The sequence below is a fragment of the Elephas maximus genome, chromosome 7 (genome assembly GCF_024166365.1).
Source record: "Elephas maximus indicus isolate mEleMax1 chromosome 7, mEleMax1 primary haplotype, whole genome shotgun sequence".
Classification (NCBI taxonomy): Eukaryota; Metazoa; Chordata; class Mammalia; order Proboscidea; family Elephantidae; genus Elephas; species Elephas maximus.
In genome coordinates, this window is record NC_064825.1 from 14,029,115 (window position 1) to 14,050,714 (window position 21,600).

General features: G+C 35.2%; 1 protein-coding gene across 1 annotated transcript in view; it reads right to left on the minus strand.

Moving 5' to 3' along the window:
• Nucleotides 1–412: 412 nt before the first annotated feature.
• Nucleotides 413–21,600, minus strand: part of GRIA4 (glutamate ionotropic receptor AMPA type subunit 4) — a 462,811-nt gene continuing 441,623 nt past the window's right edge. Inside the window, exons 15-17 of the mRNA XM_049889438.1 lie at nucleotides 7,470–7,584; nucleotides 5,126–5,260; nucleotides 413–756 (exon numbers count right to left, since the gene is read on the minus strand). Of these exons, the coding sequence (XP_049745395.1) occupies nucleotides 592–756; nucleotides 5,126–5,260; nucleotides 7,470–7,584 (415 nt within the window). The 3' untranslated portion in view covers nucleotides 413–591. The remainder of the gene's footprint in view (nucleotides 757–5,125; nucleotides 5,261–7,469; nucleotides 7,585–21,600) is intronic.

Sequence of the window (21,600 nt, forward strand, 5' to 3'; positions counted from 1 at the left end):
CTGCTACTGAATTTACATCAGTTAAAAAGCAAGCATGTTTCAGTATTTGTTTTCTCCAAAGTGTAAATGCTTCCTTTAAATTTTTTTTCCACAGGATTTACATGTTTATTATTTTCATATCACAGTTTAGTGATTTGTTTTCTCTGCTGGATATCCTTCCATTGAATATATGGGTGTTCTAGAGACACAGGTTAGCATGTTCATTGACTTCTATAACTATTTTATCCCTTGCATGAAGACAAACGCCTTTCTGAGCAAGAACTTCACAGTTTAATGCGCTAACTCGCAAGTCTGATTAGTTTTTAAGTCCACTCGAGTGAAATTTGTTGCTGTTAATACACCCATCCCAGCTCCCCCCTCCCCAAAAAACCTAAATTGTGAGTTTTCCTGATATAAAATCTGAGTTTGGGTTTCCGAGCTGAGCTCATGCACACGTTGTTGCTGATGATGTCCGGCGCTTAAGGACGCGCTTCCCGCTCTTAGCCAGTAGATTGGTTTAATAAAGACTCGCACTCGGCGTGTCCCTCAGGGCTGCCTTTCCATCAGTCACCAACACAGTTTAATTAAGGCACTCAATTATTTTTTTGGTTTTTATGGTAGGTCCGATGCAATAACAGCCAATCCTGAACTTTGTCTAATTGCAGTTCCAGCGTGTACAGCCTTTGGGCAGTCGGGCGTCAAGACGCGGCCATTTTCTCCGACACTTCCTGTGATGGATAACCTGGCTTTGTTTCTTATGGCTTCAGAAAAGGTCAACTGGGTTGCATGGAAAGGAAGCAAAAAGAATGTGGGGTGTTACAATCTTTCTGTTTCTTTGACAAAATATGACACAACAAACACCAAAATATCAATATTTAGACATCTGCATTTTTTCCCCATATTCTTTTGGTTATATAAAAACTGCTCATAGGGGAAAGAAACGCTTAGCTACACTGAAGAATGGATCAGGCTAGAATTTATGGTCCTGTCTGCTTAGGAACTAATTCTAAAAACATAAAGCGAGGTTTTGTTTAGCAAATCTGGGCAGAACACATCTATTAACCTGCTGCATGCTACACCACAAGGTTGTGGCACCCTAGTCAAACTGAAGCACTCCTTTACGTTTGAACAACATTCTTTATTCAAATATTATTTTCTTAAGAGATGTCTATACAATGCAAGGATTATACTCTTAAAATTGTGATGAATTGTCTAAACAAAGTATATAGACAATTCATAACTGATCTACCTGTTGTCACAACAAAGTTCTAGGCACAGACACTTCCATTCATTCACATGGGTTATAGACATGACCCAGAACAGCACAATTAGTGACACATAGTTCACTCTATGTCCACTGTGGAAGCTAAAGCTCATATTTTAACAAGTGTACTTAAAGGGGGCTACACTGATAGTGGGCATCTTTTAATACCTCCTGAATGATCATCACAGGAGAAATTTCCATATTGAGGTTATGGGGTTCAGGTCTCTAAAATCCTCATCAAATCCCTGTTCTCTGTCATATTAGGTAGGAGATACTAATATTACAGAGAACAAACAGGCAGTGACATTATGTAAATCTGATTACTATCCAGTTATTGCCTTTAACTTTTTTCTGGTAACTGAATTCTAATATTAGCTCAAAAGGAAAATAAGGTAAGTGAGATATTTCCTAAGTTTCTTATGGCTTAGATCATAACTCTACCATATCTTGATTAAAAAAACCCAATGCCGTCGAGTCGATTCCGACTCATAGCGACCATACAGGACAGAGTAGAGCTGCCCCATAGAGTTTCCAAGGAGCGCCTGGCAGATTCGAACTGCCGACCCTTTGGTTAGCAGCTGATATATTCACAATAGGTAATCAAGATGTAAATCAAATCATATCTTGATTACCTATTGTGAATTTAAGTTTATCCAATTCTTTAGGAAATTCTGGCTTTATTTACTCTGTTCTGGAACTTCGATGTTAGAATAACTATATATTAAATTACAAAGCCCTGGTGGCACAATGGTTAAGCATTCGGCTACTAACCAAAAGGTCAGCAGTTCAAATCCACCAGCCGCTCCTTGGAAACCCTATGAGATAGTTTTACCCTGTCCTATAGGATTGCTATGAGTTGGAATCAACTCCACAGCAATGGAATATATTAAAATAATTAAATTAAGTAATTGAATTAAAGAAAGAGTGAAATGGTTTAGAGATCGGCTACCTTGATAAATTCAGAAAGTTGATGTTAAAGTGCTAATGACATATCTATGGTAAAAAAAAAAAAAAAAAACCAGGTCAATCTCATATGTTTACTTTTCTGAGCAGTTTCAAAAACTAACATTTCTCTTCATAATCAGAAATCATTATAATTTATAGCTTTATATTAAGCAATGTTGGCAAAGATAAGAGGACTTTAAGGAAAAACAATATTCCTACTTGGTTGTCTTTTATTAGTCTCTTGAAATCAAAGGTCTTTGTACTTTTATTTGGCACATTATAGGCACTAAGTCAGTATTTGTTAAATAGATGAATGTCCATATTCAGAAAGATGCTTTTTTTCTTCACTGTAAATGAAACTGATGGGATAAAATTTCAATTAAAGCATTTGTCAAAACTCACAGAACTGTACACTAAAAAGGGTGAATTTTACTGTATGTGAATTATACTTTAATGAAACATTTTAAATGAATATAATGCACATTGTTATAAATTGAACAGACACTGAATATTAGTACATATACCAATGAGGAATTTAGAAGTGAAATAATTCAATTCAATTAAACCAACATATTAAAGGGTCCTTCAATCAAGAACCTCACTTATATGGCAGAACCTCACCATGGAATTAGGAAGTGGACGTGACTGCTACCATCTTGCTCTTTGAAGTGAGGCTCTTGGGAGGTTATGTACCAGAGACGAGTATTTTCCTACCTGATTTTAAGAGTGGACATGCTTTTGGATATGTGTATACAAAGAATTATTAACAGAGCAGTATTATTCGTATCAAGAAAATGTAGCAATAAAATGTTATATTTAGGGAAATATAGGACAGGGCTTGGTATTAAGAGTTGCTGGATAGATAATCTTGTAGTGTAATCCTGTTTTTTAATGTTAGGTGTTTTAGATGGATGTGTTCTGGGTCAGAACTCCTTAATGGGTACCCTATGGAGCACGGTTCTACTCTGACACACACAGGGTGTCCATGAGTCAAAACAGACCCAGTGGCAGCTGGTTTTTATCTGCCGTTAATGTGAGTGAGCTTCTGAATGCTGTCATAATAATTGGTTTGGAAAACTGAGCAGGTATTGTTTTTTCTCATTTTGGGAAAATCTCTCTTCAACTCTGTAACCATTAAGATGAAAGAATTCCATAATAGCCGAGATGCCTTGACATTGTCTCAGTTGTTCCAGTATTAGAAGACATGGCCAAAAAGTTTTTATTTGAGTGAATTGAGGGTTTAGTGCATAACTATGTCCCCAGATTGGAAGGTTCCTCTTTGGTATTATCTAGGTGTCAGTATATTAAGTCATTGGTATCTAGACTATGGATAAAAACAATTAGTAGATTTTGGTTGAAAGGGGTTACTTTTGTTTTTTGTTTCTAAGAAACTAACAAACATTTCAGTACCTTTTATATAAATAAATATCAAAGTTCAATGCACGTTTACTTGGCATAACCTCAGATGTACATATTATTCTTACTAACAATTATATTGGGCTTTTGACTCTGGAGAACATCAAACAGTAAAAGTCTCTTGTGAGTTCAAAGGCTCATTTGTCATTGTCATCAGAATAAGCAGCCTATTCAGTTGGCTATTAGGTATAATCTTAGAAAATGGGTTTTAAAGACCTGATTTTAGGAAGAACAATGATAAATCCTTTCAAATCTTATTTTGAAACCACTTTCTATCCTTAGAGGAAAGAAGTAGTGAACATTTAGAGTCTTAAAAAACTAATCTCCGTCTCCTATATTTCACTGAATGCTTACAGTTTTGTTTTTGTTTTTTTTGGTGACACAACGAGAGGATCCAAGTAAGGCTGCTCTGCTTAAACCCCAAACCAAACCCACTGCCGTTGAGTCGATTCCGACTCATAGCGACCCTATAGGACAGAGTAGAACTGCCCCATAGAGTTTCCAAGGAGCGCCTGGCGGATTTGAACCGCCAGCCTCTTGGTTAGCAGCCGTAGCATTTAACCACTACGCCACCAGGGTTTCAAAGCAATTAAAATGGGGGGGGGGCCTATAGCAACCCACTGTAATTTTTATCTTTTACTGCCTCTCTTTTACAGAACACATATATGGCTGAAATCTTTGAAATTGCTGTAGTGCCTAAAATGCCTCTTCGCCTTGGTGATACTGTGATCATAAAAGTAGAATGTCATCTAATAAATGTGAATTGTAGTTCTGTTCTGATGATCACTCCTGCCTAAGCATCTGGCTCAAGGACAACTATCAGATTAAGAAATAGGAGAGTTTTATTCTTTAAAAATATAGAATGATGGCTACTGTAAAACAAACTAGAATAGGAGCTGAAATTCGTTTAGCGCTTACTATGTGCCCAACACTTCCTTGGAGCTTTTGCATGTGTTGTTCTTCAGAAAATTATAGGACCTTATCAAAAACAGGCAACTGTCTAGGCTTTGATCATTTGAAACAGGTTCTGTGCTTATTTTGTTAGCACTTATTCTAAAATTGGATTGTTACAGAGAAGATGAGCCTGGGTCTGTATGCAAGCAGACCCAGGTCTAATTTCCAATTTCTCCCAAATTTCAAGTAGAGTCAATGTTTAAATCATTTCATGAAGCAATTCTGGGGATTCGTTTTTGTCTTTCTGACCCTCGCAATGCAGATATCTATTGGCAACATAGAGTTTCAAACAGTACATCTGCAGCCAAAGAAAACCGAAGCATTTAGCACTGAAGTTTTCAAAAAATATAAAGCTCTAATTAGAAGCAAGCAATACCACCAATGGACAGACAGGTCACGACACTGCGTTTACAGGATGCATCACCCACTCACTGTAGTAGGCCCTAAGTCCTACCCCTAAATTTTAATACTTTCGGTTCCATATACGTTGTAACCTTCTCTATAAGTTGCTAAATTCTGGGTATTCTGCGAGGAAGTTGGGTTAAAAGTCTGTGCACTCTTTGCCACCTTCATTCTTTTCGCTTCTGCCCTGGACTTGTAACAGAACTCTATCAAAGCCACCAGCATTGCCAAGCCCAAGCCGCCAACCAGAATGTAGAAGACGCCTGCTACGTTGCTCAGGCTCAAGGCACTCGTCTTGTCCTGAAGGGGGATAAAGACACTTCAGTTAACTGTGGAAATGTCACATCCAAAAGGTAAAAGAACACATGAAATCCAGACAGCCAATTAAAACAAATGCATAATTTCACTTGAAATTATTTACACATATAAGTCACTGATGTTGGTTTATGGATTTCAATATAAAGTTTATACCTCTTGGGAGAAGTGAAATTATGATGATTACCAATAAATAGTACGTAATTACATTCAATAAAATCTGTAGCATTTTATCATTATTAAATATTCAATGAAGACCACTATACTTAGACATTTATAAAAAAATAGGAATTGATATATTCATATAGGGTGGCAGAAGTGGGCTTAATGTTAAGTTTGAAAATGATCATGTTTACATTCCAATTACATGGGAAGGAGACCCCATTTGGCTTTGCTTGCATTAAAACATACTTCTAATTTTTGAAATTTCCTACTTAAACTAATGGTCTTTAAGCTAGTAGCTTCATATTTTACTACTACTTTTGCAAATATATGCAAATAGTATGCTAGGGTACACATTATTCATTCTTTCAGTTGCATTTTTACGAAAAATCTCCTGAAAAATATCACTTTTACACACTATATACTATTTAGGAATAATTAGATATGCATCTCACTTAGATTACTTTTTTAAGGTAACTTTTAAAAATACACAAATTATCCCAGTCAATGATAAATAATTTATCTATGGCCAAAATTATAGTTATTATTAGTGATTTGGAAATATAATTCCATTCCCACTTAGAAATACTTAAACAGTTAATATTTTAGACATATTTTTCTGCAAATCTTTACTACACAAATTATATCACAGTAAGTTCAGAAATAGCCAAGCACATGATTAAAAGATACTAAAATTGTATGTGGAATTTTAAATTTTTTCCATAAATTATGTTTATTATATAACATTATTTCAAAGAGTATTTTGGGTGGCATACCTGAAGGATGCCTTGTGGCCATCATCTCTTCAGCAGTATGTTTTATAGAAAATGTGATTCGGACCCTTAAATAGTTTTATTAGGAGAGTGTTTAAGGGATGTACTATACACTCTGTCCACTTAGCCATGACATCACATAACTGGGCCAAAAAACTTAGGTTAACTTCATGTTTTAGAAAAAACTCTCATGAAGCATTTTTGCTTCTACTTTATGTAAGGATTTGACATGACTGTTATCTGTGCCAAGCTTGTGTCATTCCACTCTGGTTCAAAGGCAAACTGAAGTGACTAAAATACAGAGACTAACCCTGAAATAGGATCAATAACCTAACTTTGTCTCTTCCTTAGACTAACTGAGGCTTTCCTATTTAAAATAGTCACTTGTTTAGTGTTCTAGACTTCCAATATTTTTTTTTTCTTTCTAGAAGAAGATAACAGGAAAAAATAAGAGAGGATACCAAGAATCCTGAAGTATGGCTCTCAGACATTGTTGCCATGTGCTATTAATTTGCGTAAATATTTAGATTCGCTCATAAATTTGTTCCCTATTTTTGCTTTAGGATAAAAATGTAACTGTTTTTAACACTATTTTCATTTGCACGAACAGAATCAGTCCTACAGATTCCTGCATCATTCTAAAATAATTCACGAATCAGAGATTTAGAACTTGAGGATATTATTTATAAGCATTGATTTATTTATTGAAAAAATTTTGATTGGAAGAATAGAATTGGAAGGTTTACTCTGTTTATCTGTCAGCACAGAAATATAATTGGGCTTCTTCAAGCTAATGTGGAATGCTTGGCAATATCGTGACAAAAGACTAAATACACATTTATTCAATATTTAAAATCTTTTTCCAAATGGATTACTGATCAATTTCTCATTTCCTGCTTTGTGAATACATCAGTTCTTGAAATAATAGATTTCATGATCTTTGCCTCCAAAACAAATAAACGAAAGACCCAACCATAAAACACACTATTTTTATTAGTGGTACGTAAGTTTGAGAATAACATAAGAAATTGTATTAATTTAAATTTTTGCAGTTAATTTTAGTTACTCAAAAGATTTTATGTTAGGGGAGCAGGCTACAATTTCCTGAAAAAGACAGACAGTGTCTGTGCCTGAAATTTATGATATTAGCTTTAAATATAGGCAGTGGCTGAGTATATACAGAAATGTTCAGTTTTGATAATTGCTCCCGTTTACTGCTTTGTGAACACAAGAGGAGGCCCCGAACTGCAGCGACTGACCTTGCTTCCAGAGTCCTTGGGTCCACATTCACCTTTATCGTACCACCATTTGTTTTTCAGCTTGTCTAAGACGCCTGCCTCACTGAGTTTCAAAACGGCAAGGTTTACAGGAGTTCTTCACGTGGAAAATAACATAAATAACATTATATATGTTATTTTATGTTATTCAAGTAAAACTACATTAGAATCGCATGGCAAAGTGACAGAGCAGAGGCCACAGTAGGTGCTATGTCTTGTACTGTAGGCCCAGGTTTAGCAACAGACATAAAACTGGGGCCTGCTCCATCGCTTTAGGTAACAGGCACATACTGCTAGGGAGGATTTTTAAATAAAATGTATGCAATTACTGTGAATTCAAAACTATTGGCCTGGGTTGGCTTTCTCTGGCATTTACAATTTCCCAACATAAATGTGGAAGTTATTCAAAATCCAGAAGCTCATTTTTTTTTTTTTTTACTTTCAAAATGAATGAAAGTGGCTGCAGGTTTACAGACAGACTTAAATAGAAGCTAGATAGGACTGGTTTCATTTCTCGCATGCATTATGATTCAGCCAGTGGAATTTAACTTTATGCTATGAAAGTATGTCTGCAGTGTTCATCACTCCCCTGACTCCTTAACCACGCTCATCCAGGACCCAGGTGAAAGAGCAGGGTGATTCTGGTGTTCCCAAAAAAGGGCCCCCTCATGGAAAAGATCATTATAAGACAACTGTGTACAAAATGATTTTAAAGTATAATCCCATGCTGATGTTCTCCTTCTGAATGGCAGTATTCAACAGAAATACATCATGAAAAGCAATTTTCATCTTGAGCATGCCATGTTAATATACCGTAATTACAAAGTGGAGTGACTATAGTATATTCTACAAATTCTTACCAACAAATAAGTGGTAGGTCAGGGTAACCAGGATTTTTCTGAATAGGGAAATCTCTCTCACTACCATGTCCCATTTTTATTTTCTATAGTCTTTGATTCCTTTGATAACAAATACTATATTAGGACCTCCAGGGAGGAAGGTGTTAATAGTCATCTGGCACCAATATTAGGAGGAATCGAAGACTTCTTCCAGTTTTCATCATCATATTAACCTCTGTGGATATAAAAGCCAGGAAGCTGGATGGGAAGCAGTAGCTCCCAGGATTTTTGTTGTTATTGTTTTTGTGGTTGGTTGGTTTTTGTTTTCGCTTTTAAAAACTTCCAGAGGGAAACTGGCTGCATTCCTCTGGACCTTGCTAAGGCTGCTGCATCACTTTGTCCGGCCATATCTCCCAATGCCTTTCTTCTCCCAGGAAATATTAGTGCCATGGGAAGAACACAGAGTGCATTTCTTTGGTTCCCATGTTATTAATTCCATGCGTTTATCTACAGAGTTTACACAGTTAGGGAATGCATTAATGATGATGATCACTAACATTTATTGTGCACTTATGATGTGTCAGGCACTGTTACAAGCATTTTACATATTCAATTACTATTATCACCTGCATTTTACAGACAAGGAAACTGAGGAACAGAGAGGCTAAGTAACTCATCTAGAGTCACATAGCTAGGAAGTAGCTGAGTCAGGATTTGTAATAGTCGCACTTCATAGCTCATGCTGTTAAAAAACAACAGAAGACTCGTGAGGTTTCTAGTTAATTGAGTTTTTCGGTTAACAGTGAAACGAAAAGTCCCCTTTCCCCCGTTATGCCTTTGATTCTGAAAAAAGGTTTTTAATATATAAGTCTTGCTTTCTATCTTTCTGGTTTCTGAAGACTTTTAATTTTTTATCAATGTTATAAGATCTTACTATGGTTTAGTTTCATTGTTCCATTTAAGAGATAATATGAATTTGCTATGATCCTAGAGTATTTTGTTTAAATTGATTTTTGGATTAAAATTTGACATAAGCATGATTTAGGGATGGAGTAGGCTGAGGATTCTGGTTAATTGAGGTACTTGGTCAATTTAGCTCCAGTTAGTCCACCTTCTATTATCTATACAGCTCTTCCCCAACTCCTGTGATTTATGAATAGATTGTTACAAAAACAACCTTGCTGACTGGTGTGTGAACTGTGAAATCCCCAAGAGCAAAGCTGTATCTCATTCGTCTTTGTAAAATAGTCATAACCAGAGTTATCTGTTTCAAAGTAGTGCTCTGTAAAATTGCTAAATTTAAATTATTTTGAATGCAAAACAGGCTTTTTCATAAAACTGATACTACAAAGGTTTTAGGTCTCCCAGCTAGCTCACTTGTAGGTAAACAGAGCCTATATTGTACTCCTTGAATGGGGTGAAGTGTAAGGAGGAGGACTTGATCCCAAAAAGAGGAAAACATGAAAGAGAGTTCCCCTCAAGTTTTTTCTAGAAGGAACAGTTGAAAACAAAATTGTGAATTAGACGAAGACTGCTTTTAGCTTACCTTTCTGCCTTCGTAAAGTACCTTTTCCCCCTAACTCCCTCCACTTTCCACCTTGCTTCTTTGTTGGTCCCTTTTGCTATTTACTCTCGTCCAATAGCCTTGGTTTACATGGTAAGATTAGACTGTCATTTTAAATAAATGATATGTATTATTTACCATGATCGTAGAATATTTTGGATCCATAGTGGGATAGTGGTTAAAGCAATCAGTTGCTAACCACTAACTGTCTGTGGTTCCAAACCCACCAGGAGCTCTGGGGAAGAAAGATGTGGCAGTCTGCTTCTGTAAAAATTACAGCCTTGGAAACCCTGTGGGTCAGTTTTACTCTTTTTTTTTTTTTTATTGGGTCACTATTAGTCAGAATTGACCAGATGGCAATGGGTTTTTATTAACTAAATATTCAATTGGTGGAATTTCAGGCAGTCATCAGAAAATTCATTACTGGGAGATTCTTCCAGAGGCAGCTTTCTTTAGTGGTTCTATTTACCACGATATTTTTTTCTTTTCTGCTTTTTTCTGCTATGAATGCATATTTTCTGTGATAATTCCAGGCTTTATTCTTGCATTGGTTTTCATGCTCCCCTGTGTAGAAGGGGAGCAGGCCATTAATCATATTTTTAAGCAAATAAAGCATACCCTCTATGTTTGTTTGCCAACCTCGCCCTCCCCCAGTGAGGCGTTTTCATAACCACCCCTGTGCCAATTGTTTTTTCACATATTGCTGTAAAAAAAAAAAAAAATTAGCATAGCACTTTCACTAAAATACCTCATGCAGTGCAGAATTTGGTTGGCAAAAAACATAGGTGTGTGTTATTTGAGTAAAAATACCGTATAACTTTAAAGTCAAGAAGGAGCTGTTTTCTTCAAAATGCCAAATTTAAAACCAGGAATTGTAAGATCAAGTGTATTTACCAGAGAATATATTATTTGGTAATCACACTTATAAAATGATTTTTGCATAATTATATACATCCAAGAATATGCATATTTTTATACACATAAACTATAAAAATAAAAAATAGAAAAAAATCAACAATTTTGTAGACATTATTAGCACTGTAGGGCGTTGGTAGTTACTGGTACTACCAACATTTCCAACTAGAACCAGGATTACATAAGTCACTTGAAATTTGGCATAAAATTCTATGATTTGTGCTCAAACTAAACCACATTAACAAAAGGAGAAGATATGTCTTAAACATTGCAACTGAGATATTAAGACCGGTTCATTGTCAGTTAGTAAATTTCTATTATTTTATTCCATGAATATGAATTCTTATGACCTTATGAAAGGACTACCTCATCAATTATATTAACAATATCGAAGGAGCAAATTTTCAAAGGAAGGCAAATTGGTATCCCCACAATCATGCCTTTCCATTTGGATTTATTGCATTTAAGATATAGGGAAGTTTTCCTCCTATCTTCTATTAAATTTTTACATCTTGTTGTGAAGCATCTTGGCTGAGGACTGCTATGGTTAGAACTTCATAATGCTGGGAATGGCAATGGGTGGGTCCATTCCGGTTGCAGTCGAGTAGATTCCAACTCATAGTGACCTTATAGAACAGAACAGAACTGCCCCATAGGGTTTCCAAGGCTGTATTCTTTATGGAAGCAGACTGCCATGTCTTTCCCTCTCCGTGGAGTGGCTGGTGGGTTGGAACCACAGACCTTTCGGGTAGCAGTTGAGTTCTTTAGCCGCTGTGCTACTAGGGCTCCTTAATGGGTGAATAGAGATGCTAACTATTGGCATGATCATGAGGTATGATTGGGGAGCTGCCACAGTGGCTCTAAATAGTTCATTTTTTGGTTATATTAGATCATAACATCTTTGAGGGAAAAAAAAAAAAAAAGGAAAGGACAGTGCTATATTTATCTCTTTTTATTCCCCACAGGTATTGGCACATTGCCTGGTTAAGGGATAAATTTAATTACTTCCTGCTGAGTGGCAAACTGTAGATGTCCCACCTGGCACAATCTTGTGCTTGTAGGAGCTTTTTCATGTGTAGTACAAGTTTCCTCTCTTTTTCTTTTTTTTCTTCATTAGATGAATTACTGTGAGCAAAGTTAGTTTTCTCCTACCAAGTTTCCATATTTTAAAATCAGGTAACACAGGATTTCAGCAAGCTTGTGCTGAGATGTCTGAACGTGCATGTTTTCCCTGTACTGTATTGGCAACATTTATTTGTCTCTCCTTCTCAGGCTTCACACTCAGCAAAGGCTTTAGAGCCAGCTGCATTCTCCAATTCAGTATTTTTTTCTCCTTATTTTACCTCCTTTAAAGCAGAACAGGCCAATGGGAGGTGAGAGGTAAATTTAAAAAGAAAATCAGTCACCTCTACAGGTGAAAATGAAATATTAGAAGGTACAAAACCTTCTAATAAAATTGAAAAAGAACAATTGCCTCCTGATAATTTACTTTGATCTATGTTCAGTCAGGCCATTTAAAATATCGCCTTTTATTCCAGGTTCAGTGTAGGGTATTATTAATGTTTAGATTGGAACAGCCTATTCTCTTGGTGACAAATATTACATCAATATACAGCCTTCTAGGATTTTTTTTTTTCTTAGTATTAAACCAAATTTCCTTAGGAAAAATAGAACATACTGCTATTTCATTTTGGAGGAACATTTTATGTTAACTTTGATAACATTTCAGAAAATCACTTTTAAGATTTTGAAAAGTCACAGAATAATTTTTTATGTACATCTTACTGTAAGATCAAAAATATGATTTTTGAAAGCTGGAAAGTTAGATGCATATTTATTCCTTTGGACAACAAAACTTTATGGAGTCTATTTTGCACCAAAAAATGTGTTGGATGGACATAAAGAGATCAGAATCTGGCTGAATTATCCAATCCCCAATTTAAATGAATTAAAATGATCTTTTGAGTTACAGAGATTTTTTTTTCCCCCCAATATGTATACACTTTTGCTTATGTTTGCTTATTTTCCTCTGGAAAGAGTCTTTAAATGTAAACTAAAAAAAAAAGTACTTTATTATTAGTTTTTATAGAAAATTTTATCTGTAAAGCAGATATTTGTGATGAAAGTAACAATTTGCAAACAAAATTTTTCTGATACAATAGAATATCTTCATTTTGCTTTTTCCTGGTGCTGTTATGGCATATTTTCTTACATTTCCCATTTGCATGGAGGAATAACTCTCTGTGCATATATATGCATTTATATTTTTATGGAAACTATCAGAAAATTCTAGGCAAGTTGGGGCTCAAAATATAAAAAGAATACTCTGTAAGAAAACATAGTGGATGGTGCCTAGAATGGAGGTGTCTAGCAGTTTACTTGGAGGGGCATGGTCGCAGAAGAATCCTGAGCACTTCTTTCTAGCCTCGCCTTGCCTTTCTTCTCCAGACTCAGGTTCTCTCTTGGAATAAGGAGAAGGATGATCAGAATCACATAAACAAAAAGTTGGACCCACACTATTCTCTTGTCCCTAATCTTTTATGCCTCCCTTTGTGGCCAGGAAATTCACTTGGCAAAGTTTGCCCTTCCTTCTCCTGAAATAGGTCTTGTTATTAGATGGAAATACACAAGTGAGCTGAATTTGACAGGCTTTAATTAGATTGGGGGGGACTCTGAGTGGAAACTGTTAAGGCACTCAGCTACTAACCAAAAGGTTGAAGATTTGAGCCCACTTTTAAAGGTATCTAGGAAGAAAGGCCTGGCAATCTACTTCTGAAAAATCAGCCATTGAAAACCCTATGGAGCACAGTTCTACTCTGACATACACGTGTCGCCACAAATCAGAGGAATCAACTCCACAACAACTGGTAATTAGATCGGGGCTGGGAGCGCAGGTGGGGAGTATTTAGTGGCATTAGGAGAGGGTGAGGTTAGCAGCCATCCCAGATGGTATTACCCTAAATCCACAGCATTGTTTTGTGGGTTGGTGGCCCAGTGAGAAAATTTATAGCCCAATCAAGAACCTGAAGATAAGTAGGATTTCTTGTTTTGGACAAATCTCTAGATTTTAAAACAAAGACAAGAGTATAAACTTTAAATTTTTCATAATTCTTACATATCATTTAAAAGTAATAACTCAGAAATTTCCCATCTGTGGATTGTTTTCTTTAATTCTATGAACACTGGTACATAGTTAATCTTTTCTGTTAACTACATTCCTTATTATACTTTTTTTCTTTAGTCACTGCTAAGACATTTAAAAATATTATCTTATGAAGCTAGGAATATTTTATGGATGAAGCTGAAGACAAAACTGAGTTAGTTTTGATGTTGTAGACAGATCATTTTGTAGGTTGATCCATTTGTGAAAGGCAAAAAATGTCTAGTTCACACGACTATTTTTGATTTGTTATTTAACAGAAGCCTGAGAGTCTTAGATGGAGAAATGACTTTCTGGTTGGTATTCTAGACAGGTCTGAGTGGAATTTGTTTATTGTTGCTACTTACAAACATTCAGTAAAATTTCTGGCCCTGCAGTGGTGAAGAAAACAACACAAGACTTAACCCTTTCTGCTCTCCCTCCTTTCTTCACTGAACCGTTCTGTCCAAAAGCTGCAGCCCTTCCTGTTTTCCAAAACCAAGGTTCAGAGGACTATAATGTTGGACCCACAGCCTCTTCAAAGCCAGCAATTTTTGGTGAATATTTCAATGACCTTTGTTAGTGTGGTTCCAAATTTATAATGGTTGCGAATATTTTTGATTTGACAGTAATTGCATACTTTAGTTTTTTAAGGGACTTGACAAGCAATTCTGGTGGTATTCAAGGTGCCAACCGTAAGTCTCCCAGCAGATGCACCTATTACTTTACATACTGTTTACCCGCTTTTGGTGACATTGAGGCTAACCTTGGAGTCACCTCCCCCGCTGCCACATTCTCCTTTGTCGTACCACCATTTGTTTTTCAATTTGTCCAAGAGGCCTTGTTCATTCAGTTTTAAAACTGCGAGGTTAACAGCATTTCTTGAAACGATAAAACATATTTTGTAAGAAACTGCACAGCTGTTAAGATGTTAGAAGGAATGAGGACTTAAGCTCTTTTTTTTATAAGCTTCTCCCAGACGCTAAATAAACCTCTCATTTTGCCATCGTGCAGCTCCTTCCATCAGAGTCCAAACCAAAGGCAGTTGCAACTAATTTTAAATGTATTAAACATGCAGTATTTGGTGCCATTCACTTTCACAGTTTGTTTATGGTCAAATAACTGACCTTAAACAGTTACATGGGGTTTTTTTTTTTTTCTTTTGCAAAACAGTAATAAGCTTAAATTTACTAGGAATCAAGGAAGAATTGTGTCTTGAATTCCTTTGTCTCGAAATGTCAACCAGCCAAGAGATGTGGGATGAAAATTTATTTCCAGAAGGAAAAGCAGAATGACATAAACAAACAAACCAGCCACTATTTTTTATGTACTGATTTCCAGACAACAAAGAATACAGTTTAATTCTTCTTCTTCTTCTTTTTTTATTATTTGTGTGGTTATGGTTTGTTTGTTTTAGATGTTCTGAGACTTGAGGGTTTCCAGGTTTGATTCAGTTTCATCTTACATCTCAATTTTGTGTTGCTTTTTAAAGCCACTGTATGCTCTTTAGACACTTGTATCAGATATCCAATTTGACTACTTAAGCAATTAACTCTATGAAATCAGGCTGCATGTGAATATGGAGTTGGCAAATACTCTAGATCAGCCTTCTCTGTGTTTACCTCTATAGGGGAACTGAGGGAGCATATTCTAATTATTCTCTAAAAGGATTAAAAAAATGTAACATCTCCCATGTATTGCTTTCTTTCTTGCTTTCGAGCTACAGTTTTTGAGTGACTCATTAACTCTTTCAAGTGGCTTTCCTAGAATTTAATGAAATTTCTGTGAAATCGAGGGAGCGGCTTATATACTGAGAGAATTTGGGTACAGTTTGCGCTGTGCTATTTAATAAATACTGAGTTTGTGATTCGCTAATGCCAAATGGATGATAGATAAAATAAAACAAAACAATGATATTAACGAATAACACTGGAACTTGGACTTGCAATTGAAATGTCATTTAGCTGACTAATAATAAGGGTTGCATACTTTACCACTAATCAGCCTACTAATTGTTTAGTCTCTTAAAATGTATTCCTAAGACTTTAAGTGAGCGATGTGCGTTTTCCAGTGTTGTGGTGGTCTGATCCACCTGGACAGTAAACACTTTCCAAGAGTAAACCACACACTTTGGGGATATTAACACTTTTTAAGAGACTGCTGTTTCCTAAGTGCTAATTAAATAATTACCCGTTCCCACATCCCAAAGTGCCACATTAGTGACATGAAAGAATTAATACACTTGCTAAAAAACAAACCCAAACCCAGTGCAGTCGAGTTGATTCCGACTCATAGCGACCCTATAGGACAGAGTAGAACTGCCCCACAGAGTTTCCAAGGAGCGCCTGGCGGATTTGAACTGCCAACCCTTTGGTTAGCAGCTGTAGCACTTAACCACTACGCCACGCTTGCTAAAGGAATACCAAATTGTCAGTTTAATTACCAAAAGGATCAGACTAAAATGTAGGAATGAATAAAAATTCAGTGAAGATAAAGCTATCTAGTAAAAAAAAAAAATTCTGTTTGGAGAAAAGGAATTAATTATTATATGTACACAAGAAACTAAATTCATCTTTCAGTGAATTAAAAATACTACTAAAACTTTGTATTTAGAAGAAAATTAATCTTATAATCCATTTCACTTTAGCTTTAAATGTTATTACTAGATATTTTTAATGAAGTGGCATCCCAATTATTTTATATTTCAGTTTAGACTGTTCCTTTGATAAAACTACAGCCATTCCATGAGAGGGTTACTTAACAGGGTTATTCGCCATATCCAAAGACAGTTTCACAGCACAATAGAAAACAAAAATGCAAAATAAAAAAATGGATAAGAAAAAAAAGCTTTACATTGAGAAAATTGTAATAAAAACTTTCTAAAAAATCACCCTAAGACATTGTATTTCTAACACCATCTAATAAAATAGGCCATGTAAAAACAGTTTAGTTTCACACTGCTATCTGTATATGTGCATGTGTATGTGCGTGTGTGTATATATATATATATATATATATTTGACCAATATGTCACTGCCCAGCTCACAGTATAATCCATATGCGGTCCCTCCAGAAACATGTCATTCTTTGATGAAGTCCACTCAATGCCATCATACATAAAATTTACTTTTTTTTTTTAAATTTTTATTGTGCTTTAAGTGAAAGTTTACAAACCAAATCAGTTAAAATTTACTTTTCTTTGATAATACATGGTAGAAAGCACTTTTAGTTAATGTCTGGAAATAGCCTACAGTATTTTCAGATTTCTTTGCATGTTAAAAGTGCCTGTTATTTTCTAGAATAGTCTAAGGAGGGAATTTCCTCATAAGTTTAAGTCCGTAGGCCTTCTTGGATTTCTGTTGAAACTGTGGCAAAAGCCACATACATGCAAGGACCATCTGGAAATCTGTTATATTTTATGTAATGCATTCACTTTTACACGTTATTAGTAATAAGAATCATCAAATGACTTCTTAAAAAATATATAAAGCTATTTCATTTTGTTAGGCTAGATTAAAAAGTACCTTTTACCCAGGTGAAAAAAAAGGGAGCCCTGAAAAAATAATTGTAAACAAGGCCAAGGAAGCCACAGGAGTCATGTAAAGGGGGGGCATAGAAAGCAGATCCTTCCTGCAGCACACTCCATTGTTGCTTTGGAACCCCCTTCATATAATTCAGACATATATTTCAAAACAAATGTCAGAAATTCATATTGATTATAGGGGATATTCTCACCCAGATTAAGCCTAAGGGAAGTTATAATGGTGACCTTCCAAATAGATGAGATTAAAAATAATAATAATATTGTGGTCAATTGAAATGGATTGTTTTCTGTTTAAAAATGGAAGGGGAGGAAGGAGCAACAATAAGTGACCACATTATCTCTGGATGTACAAACTACATTTGAGAACCCAAGTGTGTTGACAAAGACCTTTCATAGATTGAAATAGGACCCAGTCAACTTAATTACCTGTCTTTGCCTTTATGCCTTAGGGGAAGTCTAAACCAAAACCAAACCCATTGCCTTCTAGTCCATTCCAATTCATAGTGACCCAATAGGACAGAGTAGAACTGCACCATAGGGTTTCCAAGCATCGGCTGGTGGATTTAACAGCCGACTTTTGGGTTAGCAGCCAAATTTAGGTAAGAAAAATCCCTCTCTAAATAGCTTTTTGTCATAGTAGTGACATGGTGGTGAACTTGATTCAGGTCTGTGAAGAAAATGCTTACCTGGTCAAATTCCAGGACCCCTGGAAAACATCCACGGGTTTTTAGTCCTGGAATTGCTCTCAGTGGAGCTTGAGATTATGATATACCTCATTGCCACTTTTGTTGACTAGAATCTTTAAATACCATATAAAACAAAATCTGTAAAAAGGGAACAGACCTAAACTTTTTCCATTTATTGATTTTGGATAAATTAGTACAAAGAAAGATTTTCTTGTAAAAAACATCCTTAATTCAAGCTAAGACATTTATCTCTTATTCTCCACCCTTCTATAAATAATTTATCATTAAATCCCATAGATCTGGATATGCTGTTATGCTTTCTTTATGACTTACTCATCATATTTACTTCTAGACATATTAAAGTGTAATTTCTCCGTTGGTGAGGGATTAAAGTTTACATTTGATAAAATCTCTACCTAAGTAAATGGGGCAAATTTAAAAAGTCAATTGAAATTCAGGTTCAGTACATTATTGTTATGGTTTCCTGGATTTGTGAATATTATCGAAAAGGACTGATGATATAAACCCTCAGATTTAGTCAGTATTTGCACACAGGATACTGAGGGCACGTATAGTTTGTAGAATACATAATTTGCAATATTAACTGGTTAAGGCAAATTGAGTTCCATTTCACTCAATAGGATGAACATTCTATTGTTGGCTTTGATGCTGAAGTGTGTAGATATAATGAAGTTACTTTCTCTAAACTACTGGGATTATATGTGTGACGATGCTAGTAATTTATTATCCTTATTAGAAAGGATCCATTAGTTGTACCCCCACGAGAAAAGTCTGCCGGGTTTTAGGCCTATGTTCTCTTCACTGAAGTCCTCTTTTCATTAGATCATACTATATTCCCTATAGAATTTAAATGTTAAAATGTCCAGAATGTTTTAATGTTGGGGATTTTTTCATAGTCTTTCATAAAATACACATTAAAAAAAAAAAAAAAACCCTTAAAAACTGTATGAATCAGTAAGAAATTGTATAAAGAAATAAGGAAATCCCTATAAAATCATCAAAGTCATAGACAGCTTATGTGGGAAGAAATACAAATCACATAAATCATAAAAATGTTCAGCCTTACTTGGAATTAAACTAATGTGAATTACAGCTGTACAAATTAATTTCCTTGCCATTCACATTGGCAAAGATAAAAGTAAAGATAATGTTTAAGATAGTCAAGGATTTAATAAGATGGACATCTTCATACTCTCATGGTAGAATTAAAAATTGGAAAGAAAATAATTTGACTTTATACAATAAACTCCTTAAAACAATTCTTACTCCTCAATCCAATAATTCTCCTTTGAGGAATCAATCCTAAGAAATTAATCAAAGGTATTGGCAAAATAACGTGATAAACTTTATAGCACATTTATGTAGGAAAACAGTGAAAGCAACCTACATGTCCAACAGAAGGGGAGATTGAAGTGGATGTTGGTCTACATTACTGGTTCTGAAGTCTGAATATGAAAACCACTCATTACAAATACAGGTGCTCAGGCCTACCCCTCCTGGATCAGATTCTTCTGGATTGGGGCAGCATACCTGAATTTTTATAAAGCTTCAACAAGCCATATAACGACATGCTTTTCAACCATTAAAAGTTTTTAATGACTAGTGAAAACGCTTATAGTATAAGGCTAAATGATAAAAAGTAACAAAATTGTAAATTTTCTGTGATGTCAATTTGGGAATAAACTATATATAGTTAATGTCAATGGAAAATATTGAAAGAAAATACAGAGGATTGTTATCTCTGAGGGAAGGAATTACGACTGATTTAGATTACATTTTGTTCTTTTGCTTCCCACTCACCCCAAATTTTCTACAACGAGCAGTGATGCTTTCATAATCAGTAAAACAACACAAAACAAAACAAAAAAACCCTAAATTATTTCAGAATATAATGCTTATAGAATTGTTGTATGCAAACCAAAATATATGTTCTATTTTGAATCAAATCAAAATTGAGAAAGAAGAAAAAGCTAGGAGTTATTCTTAAGGATCTCAGGGAAACATCTAGCGTTCCTGATTATGTAGCTTTGGTCCTCTTGGTTTTGTGTCTCTGGTCACAGGCTGGAGGGTATGTGATGTATTTAGCATCTACAAAGCTTCCACCTTATCTGAAGGGAACAGGTCAGGCAGAGAAGTATGAGTAATGCATCAATTAGCAGGCCTACCCATCAGAGAGGATCTGTAGGAGGTGAATACAATTTTCAGTGACCTAGCACTGAGTTTTTTTAGGGGGAAAAGGCCTTGCTGTTTCACACATATTTACAGACAGAAGGTGAGTCTTTTCCCATAGGGGAATTACATGAATGTGACTGTGAGTAGACTTGAATTCTGTTAAGTGGGTCACTAAAATAAGAAAAAAAAAAAGAAACTCTCTTTTTAGAAAAAAGAGATTCCATGGCTCAAAACTATATGTATATATTTTTTACCAAACAAGTATTAGAGATCCTAAGAAAAGTCTTTTTCAATTTTTTACAGGAATTAAAAAAAATGAAATTTGCTTTTTATCTTTCATAAATACCACATATTTACTCTGTTTTATGTTATCTTTCATAAATACCATATATTTACTCTGTTTCTTGAAAACTGAACTAAAATTATAGATTGGATTTAAACTTTATTATGATATCTATCATCTATCTAATTTCTGCTTGTATATATATATCTATCATCTGCCTTTCTATCTGCAGAAAAATTTCTAGAACCACTCTAGTAAGAAAATAATAATTTCCTGGAAAATGAATAATAACCAACCCTAAATAGACTATTCACTCTAAGTTATTTAAATGTTGGCTGCATTGTATCACCCTAGAGTTGCAGAGTTATTTATACGACATGCATGAAAACCTATTCCACATAACAAAGATGCGCTAGGTGGGGAGGAACAAATACCACATGGAGTTTTACTCTTCTGGCGTAATGAAGATGTCCCCCCACTAAGGGTAGATGGAACAAGTCTGCAGAATAACTGAGAATTTACAACAAACCCCAAAGCTCTGTATAAAGTTAATTAACAATTCACTGAGGAAAATAACTATCGTACCAATCAGGAAAACATGAAAGCAAGTAAAAACCAATAGGCTATCAAATAATGAAGTGGAAAGAGGTTAAATATATCTGATCTCAAGTAAAAGCACTCGCGTGCCCAGTTCTACTCTTTATCAGCTATTGAAGCCTGGAAAAGTAACCAGGTCTCAGCATTATGCTCCACTAAGTTTTCAGTTTGACTTGTAGCTGTGGTATTACTTTTCTTCCCAAATTATTCCTTGCAGTAGACAAGCAAAAGGCTCTTTTTGCATCAGTGGGTTTGTGCACTCATTTTCAAAGGCAGAATTTGTTCTAAATTATTCTACATGTATATAGAATAGTTTTTAGAAAAGATTCTAAGGCTTCACTCCAGTTTATTTA